This window comes from Phascolarctos cinereus, unplaced genomic scaffold (genome assembly GCF_003287225.1).
Source record: "Phascolarctos cinereus isolate Bilbo 61053 unplaced genomic scaffold, phaCin_HiC Scaffold_2;HRSCAF=192, whole genome shotgun sequence".
Taxonomy (NCBI): domain Eukaryota; kingdom Metazoa; phylum Chordata; class Mammalia; order Diprotodontia; family Phascolarctidae; genus Phascolarctos; species Phascolarctos cinereus.
In genome coordinates this window covers 43606618-43625448 of record NW_027555625.1, presented here as the reverse complement: position 1 = coordinate 43625448, position 18831 = coordinate 43606618, and the positions used below count along the sequence as shown (strand labels likewise).

Here is an 18831-nt window from a genome sequence, read left to right as displayed (position 1 = left end):
CTGGATATTGCTTTTAGGTAAAGCAGAGGTTTGTAGGTTGTCCTCGTGTTGCAACAGTACCTGAAATAGACTCTCCAAGGTGGCCCTGGTTTGATTCTCTGTGGTTTAATTTCTTTGCAGATAAGAAGATAGACAGATTGGACACCGATGATCTGGATGAGATTGAGAAAATAGCCAACTGAAAAGCATTGGCTAGAGTTGACCTACACCCTCTGGATGTGCATCTCCAGCTCCATTTGGACTATTTGTTTTTCAAATTGGCATAATTCTCAGCCAGTCACCAAAAAGGACTAAGGCGGGAATACATAGAAATTACCTACCTCATTTCAAATTACGTTTGGACTTAACAAAAAAAAATTGTGCAAATAATGGGGGGAGGTAGAAAGAGAAAAAATGTTTACACGAGCTCGTAAGATTAGGCATGAATACACAGAAATTACCTTTCTGGCAAATTTCTCTCTTATTTAAAGTTTATGTGTACCAATCTTAAATGTAAACTAAGGACGTGTCAAAGCTTTAGTTAGTCTCTTGGCCCCCTTGTGGTAGTGTATAGATGTCTCTTCTTTCGCCTAGGATAGGCATGTATTAGTGTATGTACCTGTCTGCATCTACCTGGAAAATTGACATTGTAGAAGTTAGGAGGAAACTGAGTGGCAGGAGCTCTGTAGTGCCAGCCACCAGGGCTGAGCCATGCTTCACTATTTGATTGGGTGGAGTAAGGGAATCGGATGTGTTTTATGAGTTAGATTTACTAGGCTAGGATGATGGAGCAGATCTGGGATATCTTTACCCATGGTATTTCCAGCCAGGCAAAGCAGTAAGGAATTGGCTGAAGACTGACAATTTTATTTAAATTTGGAACCTTTCTTACATTTAGGTTTCTTTAAGGGACTGACTGGTGTACTGGCATGAGTCAGTGCCATTATACTCCCTGTGGCCTGCTGGTGCCTGGTAGACAATATCTTTCCAGCATCCCTAAAATGCCCAGGATCCTTCTAGTAGTAACAGATGGAAAGTAGACAAATGGTCTTAGATCTGTTCCTTTCCAGCAGAACCAGACACTAAAGTCTTTGGTTTCTATGACTAGACTGGAAAAGACAGAAGGAAATATTTGAATGAGATTGGAAGACACCGTGGACACCATAGCCAGCGATGGCCACATATTGTCACGCTGGCATTGCTGTCTAGATCCAAAAGGTAAGGCTTAGGAGGAATCACCTGAGATATATGGTATCCTTTCCAAATATTGATTCTAACTTGGTGTCTGAGGTGGCTGGTATGCAGATACCTGCAATCATAATTAGAAGTGGACTAGAAATACCCTTTTGATGACCTGTTTCATCTTCAGGCCTAATTTCAGACTTATTTCTGTCTTATTCATCAGTGGTAACCAAAAAACCACTCTGGGGCCATCTTGCACTGAAACTTTTACACTGGTAATAGTAATTTGCTCTTTCTAGTATCTGAACTAGACTGTGTAGTCTCTTTCAACAATGACAGAAGGGCAGGAACAGTGTGGAGCCCCAACAAGGATAAACCACAGCTATCTGTGTGCTTCAATGTTGCCACCCCCTTGTTCCCCCAGGATTGGATATCTTAATCTAGGTTTCTCCTCTGTTGGGTCATTCAAGAAGAAAAAAATCCCAATTCTATTGAATAAGTAGCCCAGACTGGTGCCTCTCAAAATAGCATGGCCTTCCTAAGCTCACATCCAAGGAAAGGAGTGGGAAGCATAGCTGTTTGGTGGATATAAGGCCTTTTGGTGGTCCTGATCTCCTAAGCAGAAGAGATCCAAAGGAAAGGGTGAATGAACCCACTGCAGCTTTTGCAGAAATGCTGCTGCTTCTCTGACCCAACTTTCTCAACCTCAAAAGACTAATTATTTTTATCATTGAAGAATTGCTCCAGACACCAGATATAATTGCTATAAATGGATTCTGAGCTTCTCTAGATAGGGGGGTAGATATGCAAGATAGTTTATTATATCTATGAGGTACACTCATGGCACAGCTTGCTTTATAGGTGTCCCCATCTCTTGGGTTATAAAGCTTCTTTCTCTCTTGTACACTGTTGGTGAGAGGCAGAACCCATAGGATCCTTTAATGGCATCTCCTTCAGTCTAAGAACGGGCATATCTTAATATCTGCTCTTTTGAGTACTGATCAGTGTGGGCTACACTTACATAAGAAAGCTGATCCATCATCTTCAACCTTTTAATTGATCTTTCTGAACATTTTTCCTTGACTTCCTTGATGCTTTGGGGTCCATTTTTCCTCCTCACCTTTTTCGCAACCCCATTCTTAAACACAAGGGAATTTCAAACTAATCTTTACCTTTCCTCTTCATAAATGAAGCTAAGTGGACAGAAGGATGGTTAGGGTTGAGATAATTGTCTAACCTAATGGAAATATGGTTAAAGGACAGGGAGAGCAGGCTTCCTACTGGGGTGTTGGCTGGTTCTCCCAGCATGTATCTCAGCTGCTATTTTATCTTGCAGATCCAAGAGAGAAACAGTAGAGGACAAGGGCCAGTGACCCTCTAAACGATTCTCTAGCAGGAGGGAAATTAGGAAATCTAGGAGGTGTAACTGGGTCTGGTCTTTTTTCTCCCTTGAATGCTATGTGCTTCTCCTTTATTGTCAGTTTCTTATCTTTGCCTTTTCTGTCAAGCTGTCAAGCTTCTTGAGAGCTGTGGACTATTGCTGCCTCCATGTGGGTTATGGCCTTCTTAATGAAATCTGCTAAGGCATGTAGGACAAGGCCTTGGATGCTATGAAGCATATGTGGCAGGGAAGAGAGAAAAATGAGTACAGTAGTCTAGAACTGCTTTAGTAGGATCGTTTCTGGTTCTGACCTGTGCCTTTGAGCAGAGTTGCTAGTCAGCACTAGTTAGAACTCTGTATACTGCCTGTCGATAGAAACAATGTCTTCATTGGCCACTTGAGCATCATATATGACTGTATGGATAAAAAAAATGCCCAATTGTATATCCATTCCCTACTTTGTTACATTAATAGATTTTAACCAATTATGGAAAAGGTGTTACTAAGGTTTTTTTAAATTTATTTATCAATATAGGAAGATGGGGAACAACATGGTTTTAGTTGCTGGATTTTATTTGATTAGCCCTCTATTGTTGACTCCTGTTGATACATGGTTTTACAGGTTTGTGTATCTGCTGAAATTATTATTCTGTACCTTGAACCCTAGGGTGGCCACTGTATCAAAGACTAAATTCACAGAAACTCAAATCACAAGGACATTTTGGTCAGCCCCTTTTGGGGGCCTCACACTCCTGATCTCTGATTAAAAAAAATACCAAAAGGATATTGGCACTGCAAGCTCTTCAGGAAAAAAAGGCAGTAAGAGTAAAATAAAATGTCATTGTGTTCTACCTCCTCAGCCCAGGGAATGGAGATGGATGAGGCTTCAGGGTTGTTTTATTACCACTTTTTTTTTTAATTAACATCAGGACTGTTGTATAATGGTCCAGGAATTGAGAGAAATTTTTTTTTTTTAATCATGAGATTAGTCAGGGAAGAAGACTTCATGAAAGAGAAGAATTTTGAATTTGGCTTTGAAAGAGCAATATAGAGTTTGGAGTAACAGGAACTGGAAGGGCATGCTCGGCAGACAGATGCTGAGTCTGTACACAGCTGAAGAGGCAAGGGTAAACATGGGATTTATAGAGGGACCAAAGGAAAACAGTGAATCCTGGGGAGAACAGATTAGGTACTTGAGGTATAAAACCTTACAGAGGAAGGGGAATTGGAACTTGGTAGTCAGTAGGAAATCAGAAATCCTTAAGGGAGTGAAATGATGGGATTGGTCTTCTAGGAAGATTAATATGGAGGAAATGAGGGTCATCTCCACAGGTTCTGGTCTTTTGTGAATACTTACATGCCCAACGTCTCACTGATGCCTTGGCCTAATAAGCTCCCTTGATGTTGGGACCTATGGGGGAGAAGACCTAACTATAATAGCTTTAGTTGTAGAAGGTGAGTGGAGGAGAAATTTAGGGAAGCCTTTCAGGTATATTTTAGCTCTCAGATCCTCAGCTTTTAAATACTTTAACCCCCTTCACCTTTACTTTTAACTAAAGGGACCTAAGTAGGAGTGAAGGAAAGGCCAGACTGAAGGCCTTCCATCCTTGTAAACAGCCTTATGCCTCAGCATGGAGTGAGGGCATGAGAGACCATGACAGAGGGGTATTTTGTGCGCTCCAGGAACTTTCTGAACTTTTAAAGACCCCTGTCTAGAGATGAATACTTTGGGGTTAATTGCACTGCTGTGTGACTAGACCTCAGCTCTCTACCCAATTTACTGAACTAGAGGAGATGAGAATATCCAGTCTGTGGGCTCTGTGGCCCCAGGAACTGTGTGTCCATTGTACCTCTGAACTGGCTTATTGTTACTACTCCTAGAAACCAGGAATGAATGAAAACTCAGCCACATATTTTATGCATAGAAAAAAATTTTGATTAAACCAAAAATCTGTTACTGCATTAAATTCCTGGGGAGAATTGCACCCCAGGTCAAGAGAAATTCTGGGAATGGTTTTCTTAGGAAATACTCAGCCCTGCCAGCCCAATGGAAGTAGGCCAATTCTCAATAATGTGTTGGTTGTTAATTTTATTAACCTATAAGCTAAACTGAATCATACTGTAACAGACAAATGTTTTATTTTTTAAACAACAGAGACTTAATGATTTTTCACTTCTCTGGACAACACCCCTTATACCATTCATTGTTGCCTTTTTCTGAACATCTTGATGCTGGAGGGGATGGTTTCAGACAGAACCCGGATACCTGCAAAGTACAGAAAACTGACATGGTTACAAGTGAGTCTCACTATATGCACCATTAGTCAATCTCTCTGGGCAAGTCAGTGCTAATAGTTTTCTTAGGCCATCTGTTAATTATGGCTCACATTTATGTGCTGAATACATAGCCACTCAGTAAATACTTGTCAAATTTAAGTAACCTAGGCCTTCTACTTTGGAGCATGCCAGGTAGTTAAGATGTCACGTAGAATAATAAGTTAGATTGGGAGTATTTTATTCTGGAGTCATCTGTGGGGACTAACCTCCTTAAAATGTGAAGTTCATTTATCCAGTGAATGTCTTGTCTTCAAAGTCATAGTGGCTTCTTGTAGAATGGGTTGTGTATGAGCAGCAGAAATCATGTAGGTCTCACATCTCTTCCATGCTTCCTGCTTGAGAAATCCCTGAAGCATATTTCCCCTTAGCGCCCCATTTAATCCACTATAAAATGATTTGTGAAATGTTTTATTTAGTGCTCTCCAGAAGCTTCACAAGTATGAATGAATTAATAGAATGTACGCTCCTTGAGAGTAGGGATTGTCTCAGTCTTTGTATTCCCAGCACAGTGCCTGATACGTAGTAGGTGCTTAATAAATGTTGATTGATGTATTGGTTGGTGGATTCTTTTCAAGTTGCTGCCGCCAGGGGAAAGTTCCAAGGACTTGACATTATCACCATTATTTTAACTATAGCCAGCGGGGTAATTCTCTGCAGCTATTTGTCTAAAAGGAAAAATAAGAGAATGTTGATAACGTTTCTTTCCCTTTATTAAAGACCAATAAAATGCTCCTTCCTGTCTTTCAGGTCAGATTCTTTCACAGTTACTTCTTCTGCCCCAAGATGTCTACCCAGAAGAGGTCAGGCTGCTTTTGGTGTCCCTTCCCTTTATCTGGTTGGCTGTCAGCTTACCCATCTGATCCTAACCTGTAGTATTTCCCAAGGCCGGGGGTTCAATGGCAGCTGGAGCTATTTTAACTGCCATTGCCAGGGGTGGGGGGGGAAGGTCAGGAAAAGTGGCCAAGCCCCAACTGAGGTCCTGGACTTCTTCTTACCCTTTCTGTGGGGGGTGTAAATATTGCTGTTGAGAATGATGGGGAAGCTAAGTCAAAATGGATCCCATTTGGCCTCAGGCCCTTTTCTCACCCACCCCAAAATTGATGGCAATATGGAAGAGTAAAGAACTGTGCTTTATGGGCTCCATTTTGTAGAAAGCTGTGAGGATCAGAGAATGGATCTTGAGACCCCTTGTTGACTAGGAATTATTGACTTCTTTTGATTGATTGAGGGATTGATCTAGCTGGATCAACTGTTTCTAAGTCAGCAAGGTGTAATGGCAGAAGGATTGGACTTAAGAGTCTGAGGACCTGGATGTGAATGGTAATGCTACTTCAGGCTGTGTGACCTTGCAGTGACATCCTCCTCCTACCCCCAACTTGCCTTCCTCAATTTTCTCTTCTGTAAAATGAAGGAGTTTGGACTGGATGATTTCAGGTCCCCAAACCCTATAAACTAGGAACTCAGAAGTCTTCCTAAGTAGATAGCCTAAGTTGGAGTCTTTAACTTATTTCCATATCAAGAAATCAGTGAAATAGAAAGATCTTGGGACCAGAGGATTTGGTACAGTAAGATAGAGTTTTAGAACACTGGACTATATTCATACCAATTAGCATATATTGTATATCTTTGGATATACAAGGTTGGGGTAGAAAGGAACTTCTAACTATATTATGGGGTTCCCATTGAGCCAGAGACCTAGTGTCATCAATACTGCCCTACAACTTGACTTCCAATGGGAAGGGGGCTTTGTTACCAATTTGCTGTCAGTCCATCAGTTTGGGGGAGAGGAGCTCGGCAGTGGTACCGTGACTGACCTGCATTAACTTAGAGGACTGATTTTTTTCCACTGTGATTGACCAGTTGGGATGCCCCTGTCAGATGCATATGGTACCCCCTTAACTTACCTGGTTTAAATAGCTACCTACAGAGCCTGCTCATCATTTCCTGTGGTGATGTTGGAGTTAAATGAATACAGAGTAGTTTCTGGAATAATCTAGTCACTAGACTAACCCCAAATTGTTGTAGTGGAATTCTGTTAAAATAAGTACAGTTAATCCTATCATGTTAGGGACGAAAGCTCCAAGAAGTTATTGGTGAACCAGAAAAAAACTTTTTATTAACAGCTGGCAGTGTGTCCCATGTATGGGCACACTCTTGAGGCATGAAAGCACAGTCTTTTTATTCCCTATTCAGAAATGGGAAGTCCCTCCCCTGATTCCCCATTGGCTGGGTACTACAGAGGTTACAACCTATCCTAAGCTTCTGATGATTTCTTCAGGTGAGTCTCTGCCCCTAATTACATCTCCCCATTCCCCACATTTCCTTAACAGCCTACAGCTGTCGATACCCCTGCAGCTACTTATCCCCTTAATGAGTGATGTGCAGAAGTAACATTCCCAACCACATTTTCCACAATCCTCCCTTTTCCTTTTATTTACTCTGTTAAGCCTGCATCTTAATTCGTATTCTAACCATCCCGTTCCATCTGGGGCTGTGTTGTTGGGCAACATTTCATCAAGGGGTTTTGAGGACTTTAAAAATATGGGAGAAGGGAGGGAGAAATTGACTGTCACATTGACAAACTCAAAGAGAAAAAGTAACAATAGTCCATTTAAGGCATGCAGCTGTCTGATTGGTGTTCTGGACATCTGGTGAAGTTTTCTGGTCTAAGTGTTATTCAAGCAGTGTCCAGAAGACTGTCTTCTTATAGAAATCCTTTTTCTTGTGTCCACTCTCCCACAAGATTGATTTTAACACAATTTTAAATTACCTGGCCCTTACGTCTCTATTACCATAAGATAAAAAATTGGAACCTCAGCCAATTGTCATGTTTAAGAATTCATTCTTCATTATTTATATTCCCCATCAGGAAGATGGGATTCCACTAAGAAATAACAGACTTCAATACATACATAATAAAACAGTTCCAACTTCTGATCATGTACAAATAAATAACCCTTAATTAAAATGGATGCTTCTTTTAAAGTATTTACAATATAGACTGCAAGCCATTCTTCTTTTCAACATTAACTAATTGTAACAAACCCAGACAGCTAAGATTAAGTAACAGAATAATATCCTTGTTTCCCAAGCCCTGAGCCTAAGTATCCCCATACCATTATGGGGAATTAAAATGTAAGAAAAATTTTAGGGGGTTAGGCTTCCACAGCAGGATAAGAAATTCTAAAATCTTGTGAATAGTCCCTGAACCAATCAGAAAGTGCTCCAAACTTTACTGTAAACAACTAGTTCCTAAGAAAGAAGCCTAAGAGCAGCTAGGTGGTGCAGTGGATAGAGTACCAGCCCTGAACTCAGGAATACCCGAGTTCAAATCCAGCCTCAGATGAAACATTTCACACTAGCTGTGTGACCCTGGGCAAATTACTTATTGCCTAAATATTTTAAAAAGATTTTTTTAAAAAGAAAGAAGCCTAGAGGCCAAATTGGTTGCAACCAGCCAGGTTTAAGGACAGGTCTTCAACAGGGCAAAGGCTTTTCTCTACTGTGCTTGCTTAATAAGCTTATTGAATATGAACTGACACTCCCCAAGGGCAGAGATAGCCCCCATTTTTGAACGAGGGACCTATGAAATAGGTGGAGTTAACAAGACATGCGAGGGGCTGTCCAGGAAGGGTGTAACTCAGATGAACCAGACCAATCAGCCCCGATGGGTGGAGTGTGGATTTTTACTAAGGGTTTAAAAGTTGATTCTACCACTGAACTAGGTGCCCACATACTACTAAAGTGCATTGTGCCCGCATCTCTCACTGTAGTAGATTTTTGTTTCAGGTTTTTCTAACAAAAAGACACTAACTTATCTAAAATTCTAGGCCAACTGCATTGAGTCAGGTGTCACAGTGGGGAAATTGAGTCAGGAGAATCCTACCTCAGCTGATGCTGAATAGTCATTCTCCCAGCCTCCCCACAAGAACACCCTCTGCAGTTCCTGGCTCTAAATAACTTACTTCCTTAAGAGAGCTGAAACTACCCAAAGCATTTCATCTTCCTGGGAGTTGGAGGCTCATATATATATAAGTTTTACAAACAGCTTAAAATCACCGGTCATCACTCAGGTTAACTAAGAGTTTGATTCGGACAACAGAGGAATTTGAATCAATCCTGACAGGGTGTGGTCAGTTTCTCTGGAGGGTATTAATACCTAACAATTTGCAAATCAAGAGAGCAGTATTTCCATACCCCCCCCCCATAGTCTTCACCAATAGCTTTGAGATCTGATTAAACCTGAATTCAAACCCTTAGCTTTTCCCTTTCTGTTCTTCCTATGTTGGGCTGTAAAGGCTGTTTGCCACACCTTCCACTAACTTCTGAGAAAGTCTTTCTCTGCTTTTTCATTCCCAGTGTTCTCTAACTACAGACCTTTGTTTTAAAATCTCACCACAGACGTGAAACATTTTACAAACACACACAGAGATGGAAACTGCTGGACAAGACAAAGTACACACTGATCCAATTTCCTTGTTGGCCTTTTAGGCTAAGTTAACTGATATCATCTATGATCTTTCTTATCTTTCTATCGTCTCTCTTCCCAGTATTTCCACCTCTTCCCTAAGGGACTATTTGGAGGAATGTCCACAGGGGTCTCCTTATTGCCCCTGGTTTCCCTGGTGCCTTTGCTTATTTCCCATCTTACTTATTTGTCTGAGACTGACTAAGTCTCTGGACCCCAGGAAGATGCCCCACACCAAGGTAATACTTAGTAGTCTTCTTTTCTTACCTTGGTCCCAACCACCAAAACAATTTTTTTTTCTTCTTGGCAAAGATTTTATTTTATTTTTCATTTTTTATTAATTTATTTTAATTTATCAACAATCACTTCCATAAGCTTTTGAATTTTAAACTTTTCTCCCCCTACCTCCCCACCACCCTCCCCAAGATGGCGCACAATCTAATAGGCTATACATACATATTCCTATGAAACATATTTTCACATTAGTGATGTTTTAACTAAGAATTAGAACTAATAGGAGGAACCACCAGGAAGAACAAGGACACAACAGAAGAAAAAAAATAGCAAATGGTATGCTTTGGTCTGCATTCAAACTCCAGAGTTCTTTCTTTGGATGTGGATAGCATTTTCCATCATGAGGTTTCTGGAGATGTCTTAGATCCTTGTATTGCTGAGAGGGGTTAAGTCTATCAAAGTCCGTCATCACTCAATGTGGCTGTTACTGTGTACAACATTCTCCTGGTTCTGCTCACTTCACTTAGCATCAAACTATACAAGTCTTTCCAGGTTTATCTGAAGTCTGCCTGTTCATCCTTTCTTATGGCACATAGTATTCCATTACATTCATATATTACGTTCACAATTATGATTACTATCTGTGTCTTTCTCTCCATCCTTTTTCCTCCCGTTTGTTTTTCTCCTTTCCCCTTCTCACTGATGTTTTGCTTTTGACCACTGCCTCCCTCAATCCCACCTCCCTTCTATTAGCCCCCTCCCTTTTCTTTTCCCTTTTCACTCCTACTGCCTATAGGGCATGTTAGATTTCTATGCCTGATTGTTATTCCCTTCTTGAGCCAAATCAGATGAGAGTAAAGTTCAAACAATGCTTATCTCCCTCCCTTCTTTCCCTCTGCTGTAATAGGTTTTTGTGCCTTTGCCTGCGATGTAATTTACCCTTGTCTAACCTCCTTTCCTTTTGCCTCAGTACATTTTCTTAGATCAGATTAATTCACTTCCTTGGATCCATTTAACACACTTAGATTTTTTTCACCATTACATCAAAGTCAATTTATACCCACCCCCTTTATGTATATCCCTTGAACGTTGTGTAATAACAATAGAGTTCTCACGAGTTACAAGTGTCATCTTTCCTTGTAGGGATGTAAACAGTTTGCCCTTATTAATAACATGTTGTTTCTCTCTGTCCAGTTTACCTTTTGTCTCTCTTGAGTCTTATATTTGAAGATCAAATTTTCTGTTGAGCTCTGGTCTTTTTATCAGGAAGGTATGGAAGTCCCCTATTTTGTTGAATATCCATCTCCTCCCCTGAAAGATCATGCTCATTTTCGATGGGTAGTTGATCCTTGGTTATAATCCAAGCTCCTTTGCCTTATGGAATATCATATTCCATACCCTATGGTCTTTTAATGTAGAAGCTGCAAGGTCCTGGGTAATCTTGACTATGGTTCCATGATATTTAAATTGTTTCTTTCTGGCTGCTTGCAGGATTTTCTCTTTGACCTGGTAATATTGGAATTTGGCTACTATTTCCTTGGTGTTTTCAATTTGGGATCTCTTTCAGGAGGTGATTGGTGGATTCTTTCTATGGCTAGTTTACCCTCTGGTTCTAGGACCTCTGGGCAGTTTTCCTTGATGATTTCCTGAAATATACCGTCCAGGCTCTTTTTTTCCACTGTGATTTTCAGGTAGTAATTTTAAAATTATCTCTCCTGGATCTGTTTTCCAAGTCAGTTGTTTTACCAATGAGGCATTTTACATTTTCATCTGTTTTTTCCCATTCTTTTGTTTGACTGATTCTTGCTCTCTTATAGAGTCATTAGCTTCCATTTGCTCAATTTTAATTTTTAACAAATTGTTTTCTTCTATTAGATTTTGTACCTCCTTCCCCATTTGGCCAACTGTATTTTTTAAGGACTTGTTTTCTATAGTTAATTTTTGTCCTTCCTTTTCCAAGCTATTGACTCTCTTACATACCTCTCATTTGTTTTCCCATTTTTTCTTTGACCTCTCTCATTTGACTTTTAAAATCCTTGAGCTCTTCTAAGAAGGCTTTTTGGGCTTCAGACCAGTTCATATTCCCTTTTGAGGTTCCAGATGTGGGTTTGTTGACAATGTTGTCCTTTTCAGAATTTCTGCCTTGATCTTCACTGTTCCCATAATAAGAATCTGTTGTACGTTTCTTTTTGTTCATGGTGTTTGCTTATTTCCTGGCCTTTAAAGAGATTGGGCTCTCCTGCTGGGGAGCAGAGGGCACTGACCTAAGCTTCTTGTGTTGGGAGCCTAGGACCTGGTCAATGGCTTTGTGTGCTGGGGCCTCCAATGTTGGCAGTTGGAGGCTGTAGGATTCTGGCAGCTTACCTGGTGTTGGCTGGAAACAGTACCACCAGAACTCTAGGGGTAGGATTGGGTAGTGCGACTCCTGGAGATTTCCTACTCACCCAGGCCTTTCCCTCCTTTTTCTTTCTTCAGTTCCTTTCTCAGATGAATGTTGTAGTGTGTTTATCCACCTGGGGCCCCTTGGAGGGCTGCTTCCCTTAGTTTTGCTGAAGCATTGGGAAGAGTCAGTTGCTGTAGAATGCTGAGGCACCTTGTGGTTTTCTGAGCTGGTTTCCAACAGTTTTCCCCGCCCTCAATGAAGCACTCGGGGGTCCAGGTGTTGGTGTTTGCCTGCTCCACCACCTGGGCTTCAGGATCTCCTCCTAGTATGCTGAGGTGGGTCTTTCTACTAGCTTGCTGGGATGCCTCCCATTCTATACTGCTCCCCTTCCCCCAAGGTAAAAGGGCCCTTTACAGTTAATTCCTCAAGCTACCTGGGCTACTGGACTGGCTGTACCCCACCTTTCTTCTGATTCAGCTGTTTCAAGGTTTTTCCTGGGGTGATATTTTCTGGGTTTTCAGGGGTTAATAAGAGAAGGTAAGAGAGACTCACTCTTACTCTACCATCTTGGCTCCGGGAAGATGAAGCAAAACAATTTAAAAATTTTATTATTTTGATTTATCAATAATCACTTCCATAAGCTTTTGAGTTTTAAATTTTTCTCTCCCTCCCCAAGATAGCGTACAGTCTGATATAGGCTATACATATACATTCCTATTAAACATATTTTCACATTAATGATGTAATAAGGAAGAATTAGAACTAATAGGAGGAATCACCAGAAAGAAGAAACAGAACAGGAAAAAAAAAAAAGCAAATAGTATGCTTCAATCTGCATTCAAACTCCATAGTTCTTTCTTTGGATGTGGATAGCATTTTCTATCATGAGACCTTTGGAGATGTCTTAGATCCTTGCATTGCTGAGAAGGGCCAAAGCCTATCAAAGTTGGTCATCGCACAAAGTGGCTGTTACTGTGTACAACATTCTCCTGGTTCTGCACTTTCTACTCTGCATCAGTCCATACAAGTCGTCTCAGGTTTTTCCTGGGGTCTGTCTGCTCATCATTTCTTATAGCACAATAGTATTCCATTACATTCATATACCACAACTTGTTCAGCCATTCCCCAATTGATGGGCATTCCCTCAATTTCCAATTCTTTACCACAAAAGAAACTGCTATAAATATCTTTGTACATGTGGGTGCTTTTCCCATTTGTATGATGTCTTTGGGATACAGCCCTACAAGTGCTATTGCTGGGTCAAAGGGCATGTACATTTTTTTAATAGCCCTTTGGGCATAGTTCCAAATTGCTCTCCAAAATAGTTGGATCATTTCACAACTCCACCAACAATGCATTAATGTTCCAATTTTCCCACATCTTCTCAAACATGTCCCGTTTCATCATATTGGCCAATCTGTGATGTGGTACCTCAGGGGTGTTTTGATTTGCATTTCTCTAATCAATAGTGACTTAGAGCACTTTTTCATATGACTATAGATGGCTTTAATTTCTTTATTTAAGAACTGCCTATTCATGTCTTTTGACCATTTATCAATTGGGGAATGACTTATATTCTTATAAATTTGATTTAATTCTCTATATACTTTAGAAATGAGGCCCTTTTCAGAGACATTGGTTATCAAAATTTTCCCAGTTTTCCATTTTCCTTCTAATCTTGGTTGTATTAGCTTTGTTTGTACAAAAATTTATCAATTTAATATAATCAAAATTATCCACTTTGTATTTCATAATGTTCTCTATCCCCTGTTTGATCATGAATTCTTCTGTTCTCCATAAATCTGATAGGTAAACTATTCGAGGCAATACTTAATATCCTCTTTTCTTACCTTGGTCTGTGCACAGAGTTGCCTGGTTGCCCAGTGCTTACTTTCCCCTTTCCCTTTTTGTTCCTGGTTCAAGGATGGCCTCACTCATTCACTAGGTCCTAGGATCTTGAACAGTCCATGAACTGGTTCACCTGCCCAGGACACACAGGACTGTTGAAATCAACAGGATGAGTTTTCTCAACCTTCCTTGAGTTACCCCTCACTCAGGATATCTGAATCCCAGACGAGTCCCAAAAGCTCCAAGAAGCTATTGGTGAACCAGAAAAAACTTCTAACAGCAGGCAAGGCATCCCATATGTGGGCACACCCTGGAGGCGTGAGAGAACGAAGCCTTTTATTCCCTAGCAGAAATGGGGCGTCCCTCCTCCGATTCCCCATTGGCTGAGACTACAGAGCTTACAGCCTATCCCAAGCGCCCAATTTCCCCAGGTGAGTCTCTGCCCCATTCCCCACATTTCCTTGTCAACAACCTTCCCCTATCAATACCCCAACAGTTATTTATCACCCTGATGAGTGACATGCAGAAGCAACATTCCCAACCACGTTTTCCACAATCAGATTTAGAGACCTAAAATTGAAGGAAGTCTATTCTTTTAAATAAAATAGTAGTATAACCCTAGTGCGAAGCTAGGTGGCACATTGGGTTGGGAACCACCTGTCTCAGACACTAGCTGTGTGGCCCCCGGCAACTCATTTAACCCTGTTTGCCTCAGTTTCCTCATCTGTAAAATGAGCTGGAGAAGGAAACGGCAAACCACTTCAGTGTCTTTGCCAAGAAAACCCCAAATGGGGTCATGAGTCAATGACGGCAGAAAAACTACTAATTATTTCTTGATAACTGGGCCAAAAAAATCGGAAAATGAGTTTAAAATTATTTCCTTTAAGATTGTTTTGTGGTGGGTGTGGTTTGGCCCTGTAATTTCATTAGTGTAGTGGGGGGTCTCAGTGGGGGGGTCTCCTACGTGTTTAGGCATGGGTCCCGCTAGTTAGGGTCGTAGAGCATTGCTTGGCCAGGGTCACACAGCTATAATGTGTCCGAGGAGGAACTCGAATCCAGGGCTACCTAACTCGGAGGCCGTGCAGGCACTACACTCGGCTATCTCTACGGGATTAATAGAGTATTATCAGAATGCGTCTCATGTGGACAACGACTGCAGACAAGGGCTTGGTCGTTGTGGGAGGCAATCCGGGTGCTCCTCGGGACGCGGGCCCGTATTCCCACCGAGGAGCAGGAGTGGGGCGTCCCGGGTGCCAAGATTTCCCTCGCCCTTGGAGCGGGGGTGTGGGGGTGGGGAGTAGGGCCTTTAGGCCACTTCACGAGAAAGCTTCCAAAGACCCAGCCGGCTCTGCGCCCTCTGATGGCCGAGCCGGGAAATGCCGGGGCTGGGGCTGCGGGGGCGCGGGGAACCGCGCGGGGGGAGGAGGTGGGGCAGGGGAGGTGCTTCCTGCCGGGGCGGAAGCGGCGATGGCCGCGGCCGCGCGCTCTGCCCGCCTGCCCGAGGGGGCGGGGCCGGGTGGGGGCGGATCCCGCGCCGGCGCAGTGAGGCTCCTCGGCGCGCGCGGCCTCCTCGCCTCCCGCCCTCGCTCGCCGCCTGCCTTTTTCTGCCCGCGGCGCCATTGCCGGTGCGTGCGTGCCTCGCGCTGAGCCTGCCCCGCCGCTTCTCCTCTTCCTCGGGACCATGGCCACCGACTCGTGGGCCCTGGCGGTGGACGAACAGGAGGCGGCCGCCGAGTCGGTGAGTGGCCGCGTCTGGCACGGAGGGGAGCGGCGGGGGGGGTCCTGGAGGGCGGGGGGCGGCTCCCGGGCAGCGTGAGAGCCCCCGAGCCGGCGGCCGGCACCTCTGGGCCCGGCCCAGCCCGCGGCGGTCCGTCCTCCGCGTTAGTGCCCCAAGCCCTTTAGAGGTGCCGAGTTCAGATCCTGCCTCTGCTTGGCCTGTCACACGCCCGGCAGAGCGCTTCACCTCGCAGCCTCAGTTTCCTCTTCTGTAAGATGATCATCATAATGGCACCGGCCGCAGAGGACCCAACTGCAAAGCCTTAGCCAGCCCGCCCCGGGCTTCTACCGATGCCTCGTCGAGCTTTCACTTGCAACGAAAACATTGAGGCAAAATGGCCTTAATTTCTGCCGAATGTGCCACATTCCACCCCCCCACCCCCACCGACAAGAGGGAGGGGGTGTAGTCACCAGCTGCTCTCCTCCATGGCCGTTACTATCAAGCGAACATCTTGTAAAATCTGACTCTTGAGGCGTTTAGAAAATCGCCACAAATGTATGAGGCAAGGCCATTCTCCGTTAGATAAGTGGGCACAAGATATGAGCCGGTGCTTTATATGCCTTTTTTTCCCCAGTACTATCAACCATCATGCAGAAAAAAATATTCAAATCACTAAGAGAAAATACAGATTTTTTTAAACGCTGAGGTTTCATCTCATGCCCATTAGCAAACATGGTAAAAGATAGGAACAGTCTGTTTTAAAGGATTCTTGTGATTTTTGTCTAATCTGGAAACGTTATTAGAATTTGCACAACCTAACCTAGTAATTCTTCTACTGGGATTATTCCCCAAGGAGACAAAAAGAAAGGCCCAGTACATAACGGGGGCTTCTTACCAGCCGTTTTTGTGGTAGCAAAAAAAAAAAAACCGAAACAAAGGACACGATAGGTGGAGATGCGCGCGCGCGCGCGCGCACACACACACACACACACACACACACACACACACACACACACACACACGCACACACACGCCATCCCAGCCACCATGTTTTAAAGAAGAGCAGTGAAGAAAATGGGGAGAAACTGGGAGCAAAGAAAGCATAATGACTACAGTAATGTAAATGAAAATGACATTGAAAGGTGGCTGATGGAGATTAAGTGCAATGGACCAATATTGATTTCAGAAAACAGATGATGAAAGACTCCTCCCTCTTTATGGCATAGGGGGTCTCAGGGGGAGGCACCTTATTGGTTAGTTTAGCTGAACTGTTTCCCTTTATTGATCTGGAGGGTTCTGACAGGGGGTTGGGGAGGGTGGACTGACTGAGGTCACTTTCCGTCTTCAGATCTGTGCTCAGCCTTCTCACTTCCTCATCTGACATCCATCAGTTCCACCCAGGCTGCGCTTTAATGCCACCTCAAGAGGCTTTTCTCGATTTTCACAATACAGTCATCTGTCTCCCATCCTCAGTCCCCCAAACACATACCACAATTACTTGGTGTTTATTTTGTATTTAATCATATATTTGTATGTCTCCTCAGAGGTAGACACAGTACTGGACACTTAGAGGGAGCCTGAGAAATGGTTGAGGAGTAGAAATGATTGGGATATAAAAACCCCCACAAAAATGTAAAAAAATAATTGAGCTCATGTTGAATGCCTAGCTGAGCATCAGCTGTAAGAGAGTAACTTAATGAGGTACCTAGAGCTGGGAATTTGGGAATTTCTTGTCTAATGATGCAGCATGAAATTATTTGCAACATTGAGTCCCTTCCTTTAGGCTTGTTTTTGAATCTCTTGTTGAATCTGTGAAGTGAACCTTTAGTTCTGGCATCATGTGTGGTCCTGAGTTCATGTCCAAGCTTACTTTGTCTGCAGATCTGTTTCTGCAGCTCTATAGATGAGTTTTTGTCAAATTTACCTACTTGAGACTTGCCTTTCCAGTGTAGACAGTTTGTGGTGCTTTAAAGGTAATGAGGTTGTTTCTGACTTTGCTCCTAGGTGTAGAGATACTGAAACGGCCAGTCTAAAACAATATATTTTACTGATAGGGGGCTTGAATTGAATTTGTTGACTTATTTATAAAGTCAGAGAAGACTGGCTAGTGAGTAGTTGTGTGTAAAAAGCAAGTGGTTTTAGTCTGTTTTGGCCAAATTAGAACAAGAACCATACTTTTCTAGTTAACTTCATCCCGATTACATATAGTATTTTCATGAACTCTCCTTGAGTATTAAATTCTATTCATGAAGAAGTTTAGACTCATTAACAGCTTGGTTTGTTAGCTGAATGGTCCTTCCCTCAGAAACAAAGGCAGACTTTAAAGCTACTAACTCAGTAAGTGTTGAAGGAGGTGTTCGTAGCTCACTAAAGCAGAGTATCTGGTGTTGGTTGCTTTGGGGATCTGACTTCTTTGTACGGGTATTTCCGTGGCCCTAAAGGACTATCAGAAATAATTATGACAAGCTAACTGCCTCCATACTAGTACAGTATTATGGTAAAAGTTTCACAAGTTAATTATTTTTGACAGCAAAATTTGATTTAACACTGGAGTTCAGGTGCAGGGCAAACCATCTAAAAGTTGGGCAGACATTGGAAAAACTAGCAGCAACAATGTTGCCGACTTTTGTATCAGAAATTAAGTATTTGTTGTTCAGATCTGCAGTGAGGCAGTTTTGTTGAGTCTGTGGAAGCTAATGTTCTTGAATATAGAAAGATCACTTTATTGACATCTTGTATATCTTTTTCTGTTTCTTTGAAAGATAGAACTTTTATGTTCTGCAGAATTCCTTAGTTTTCGCAAAATGGGTGCTCTGTAAGTGTACTTGACAAACATTTAGGTCAACTAGAAATGGGCGTAGAATTTTGTTCTAGAGCCAGCGCCTGGGAGTTTAAAATACGGAAATTATCGGTCCTTTCTCCCTCCCTCCCTTCTCCTTCCCTTCCCTCTCTTCCTGTTGTCCCTCTCCCCCTTTTTCCTCCCTCTTTTCTTCCTTCTTTCTTACTTTCTTGATTAAGCAGAAAGAAAGAATGTTGGGTATTTGGGGTTTCTAGATTTCTGATAGATTCTAGGTGTGCCAAACTACTAAAGTTTCTGAATTTGAACCATGAAAAGAGGCCTATCATTTCAGTTTGGTGAAAGATTGAATGTTGGGAGGGGGAGAATTAATTGCTGTTTGTTCTTCATTCTCGAAGAGGACCATGACATGAGGAAGGTGACGCCATGACATGCAAATGAATTTGATGTAAGTGAGGGAGGGCTGTGCATAGTCATCAGCCCCACTTTCATCTCTGGAACCATC

General features: G+C 42.5%; 2 protein-coding genes across 3 annotated transcripts in view; both read left to right on the top strand.

The window, feature by feature from the left end:
- LOC110192456 (ATP-dependent RNA helicase DDX19B) overlaps nt 1-5431 on the top strand; it is a 42297-nt gene extending 36866 nt beyond the window's left edge. For both annotated transcript variants that reach the window (XM_020963625.2, XM_020963626.2), the window contains exon 12: nt 121-5431. In XM_020963625.2, the coding sequence (XP_020819284.1) occupies nt 121-182 (62 nt within the window). In that variant the 3' untranslated portion in view covers nt 183-5431. The remainder of the gene's footprint in view (nt 1-120) is intronic.
- Nucleotides 5432-15371: 9940 nt separating this feature from the next.
- Nucleotides 15372-18831, top strand: part of LOC110192444 (ATP-dependent RNA helicase DDX19B-like) — a 35842-nt gene continuing 32382 nt past the window's right edge. Inside the window, exon 1 of the mRNA XM_020963594.2 lies at nt 15372-15550. Within this exon, the coding sequence (XP_020819253.1) occupies nt 15494-15550 (57 nt within the window). The 5' untranslated portion in view covers nt 15372-15493. The remainder of the gene's footprint in view (nt 15551-18831) is intronic.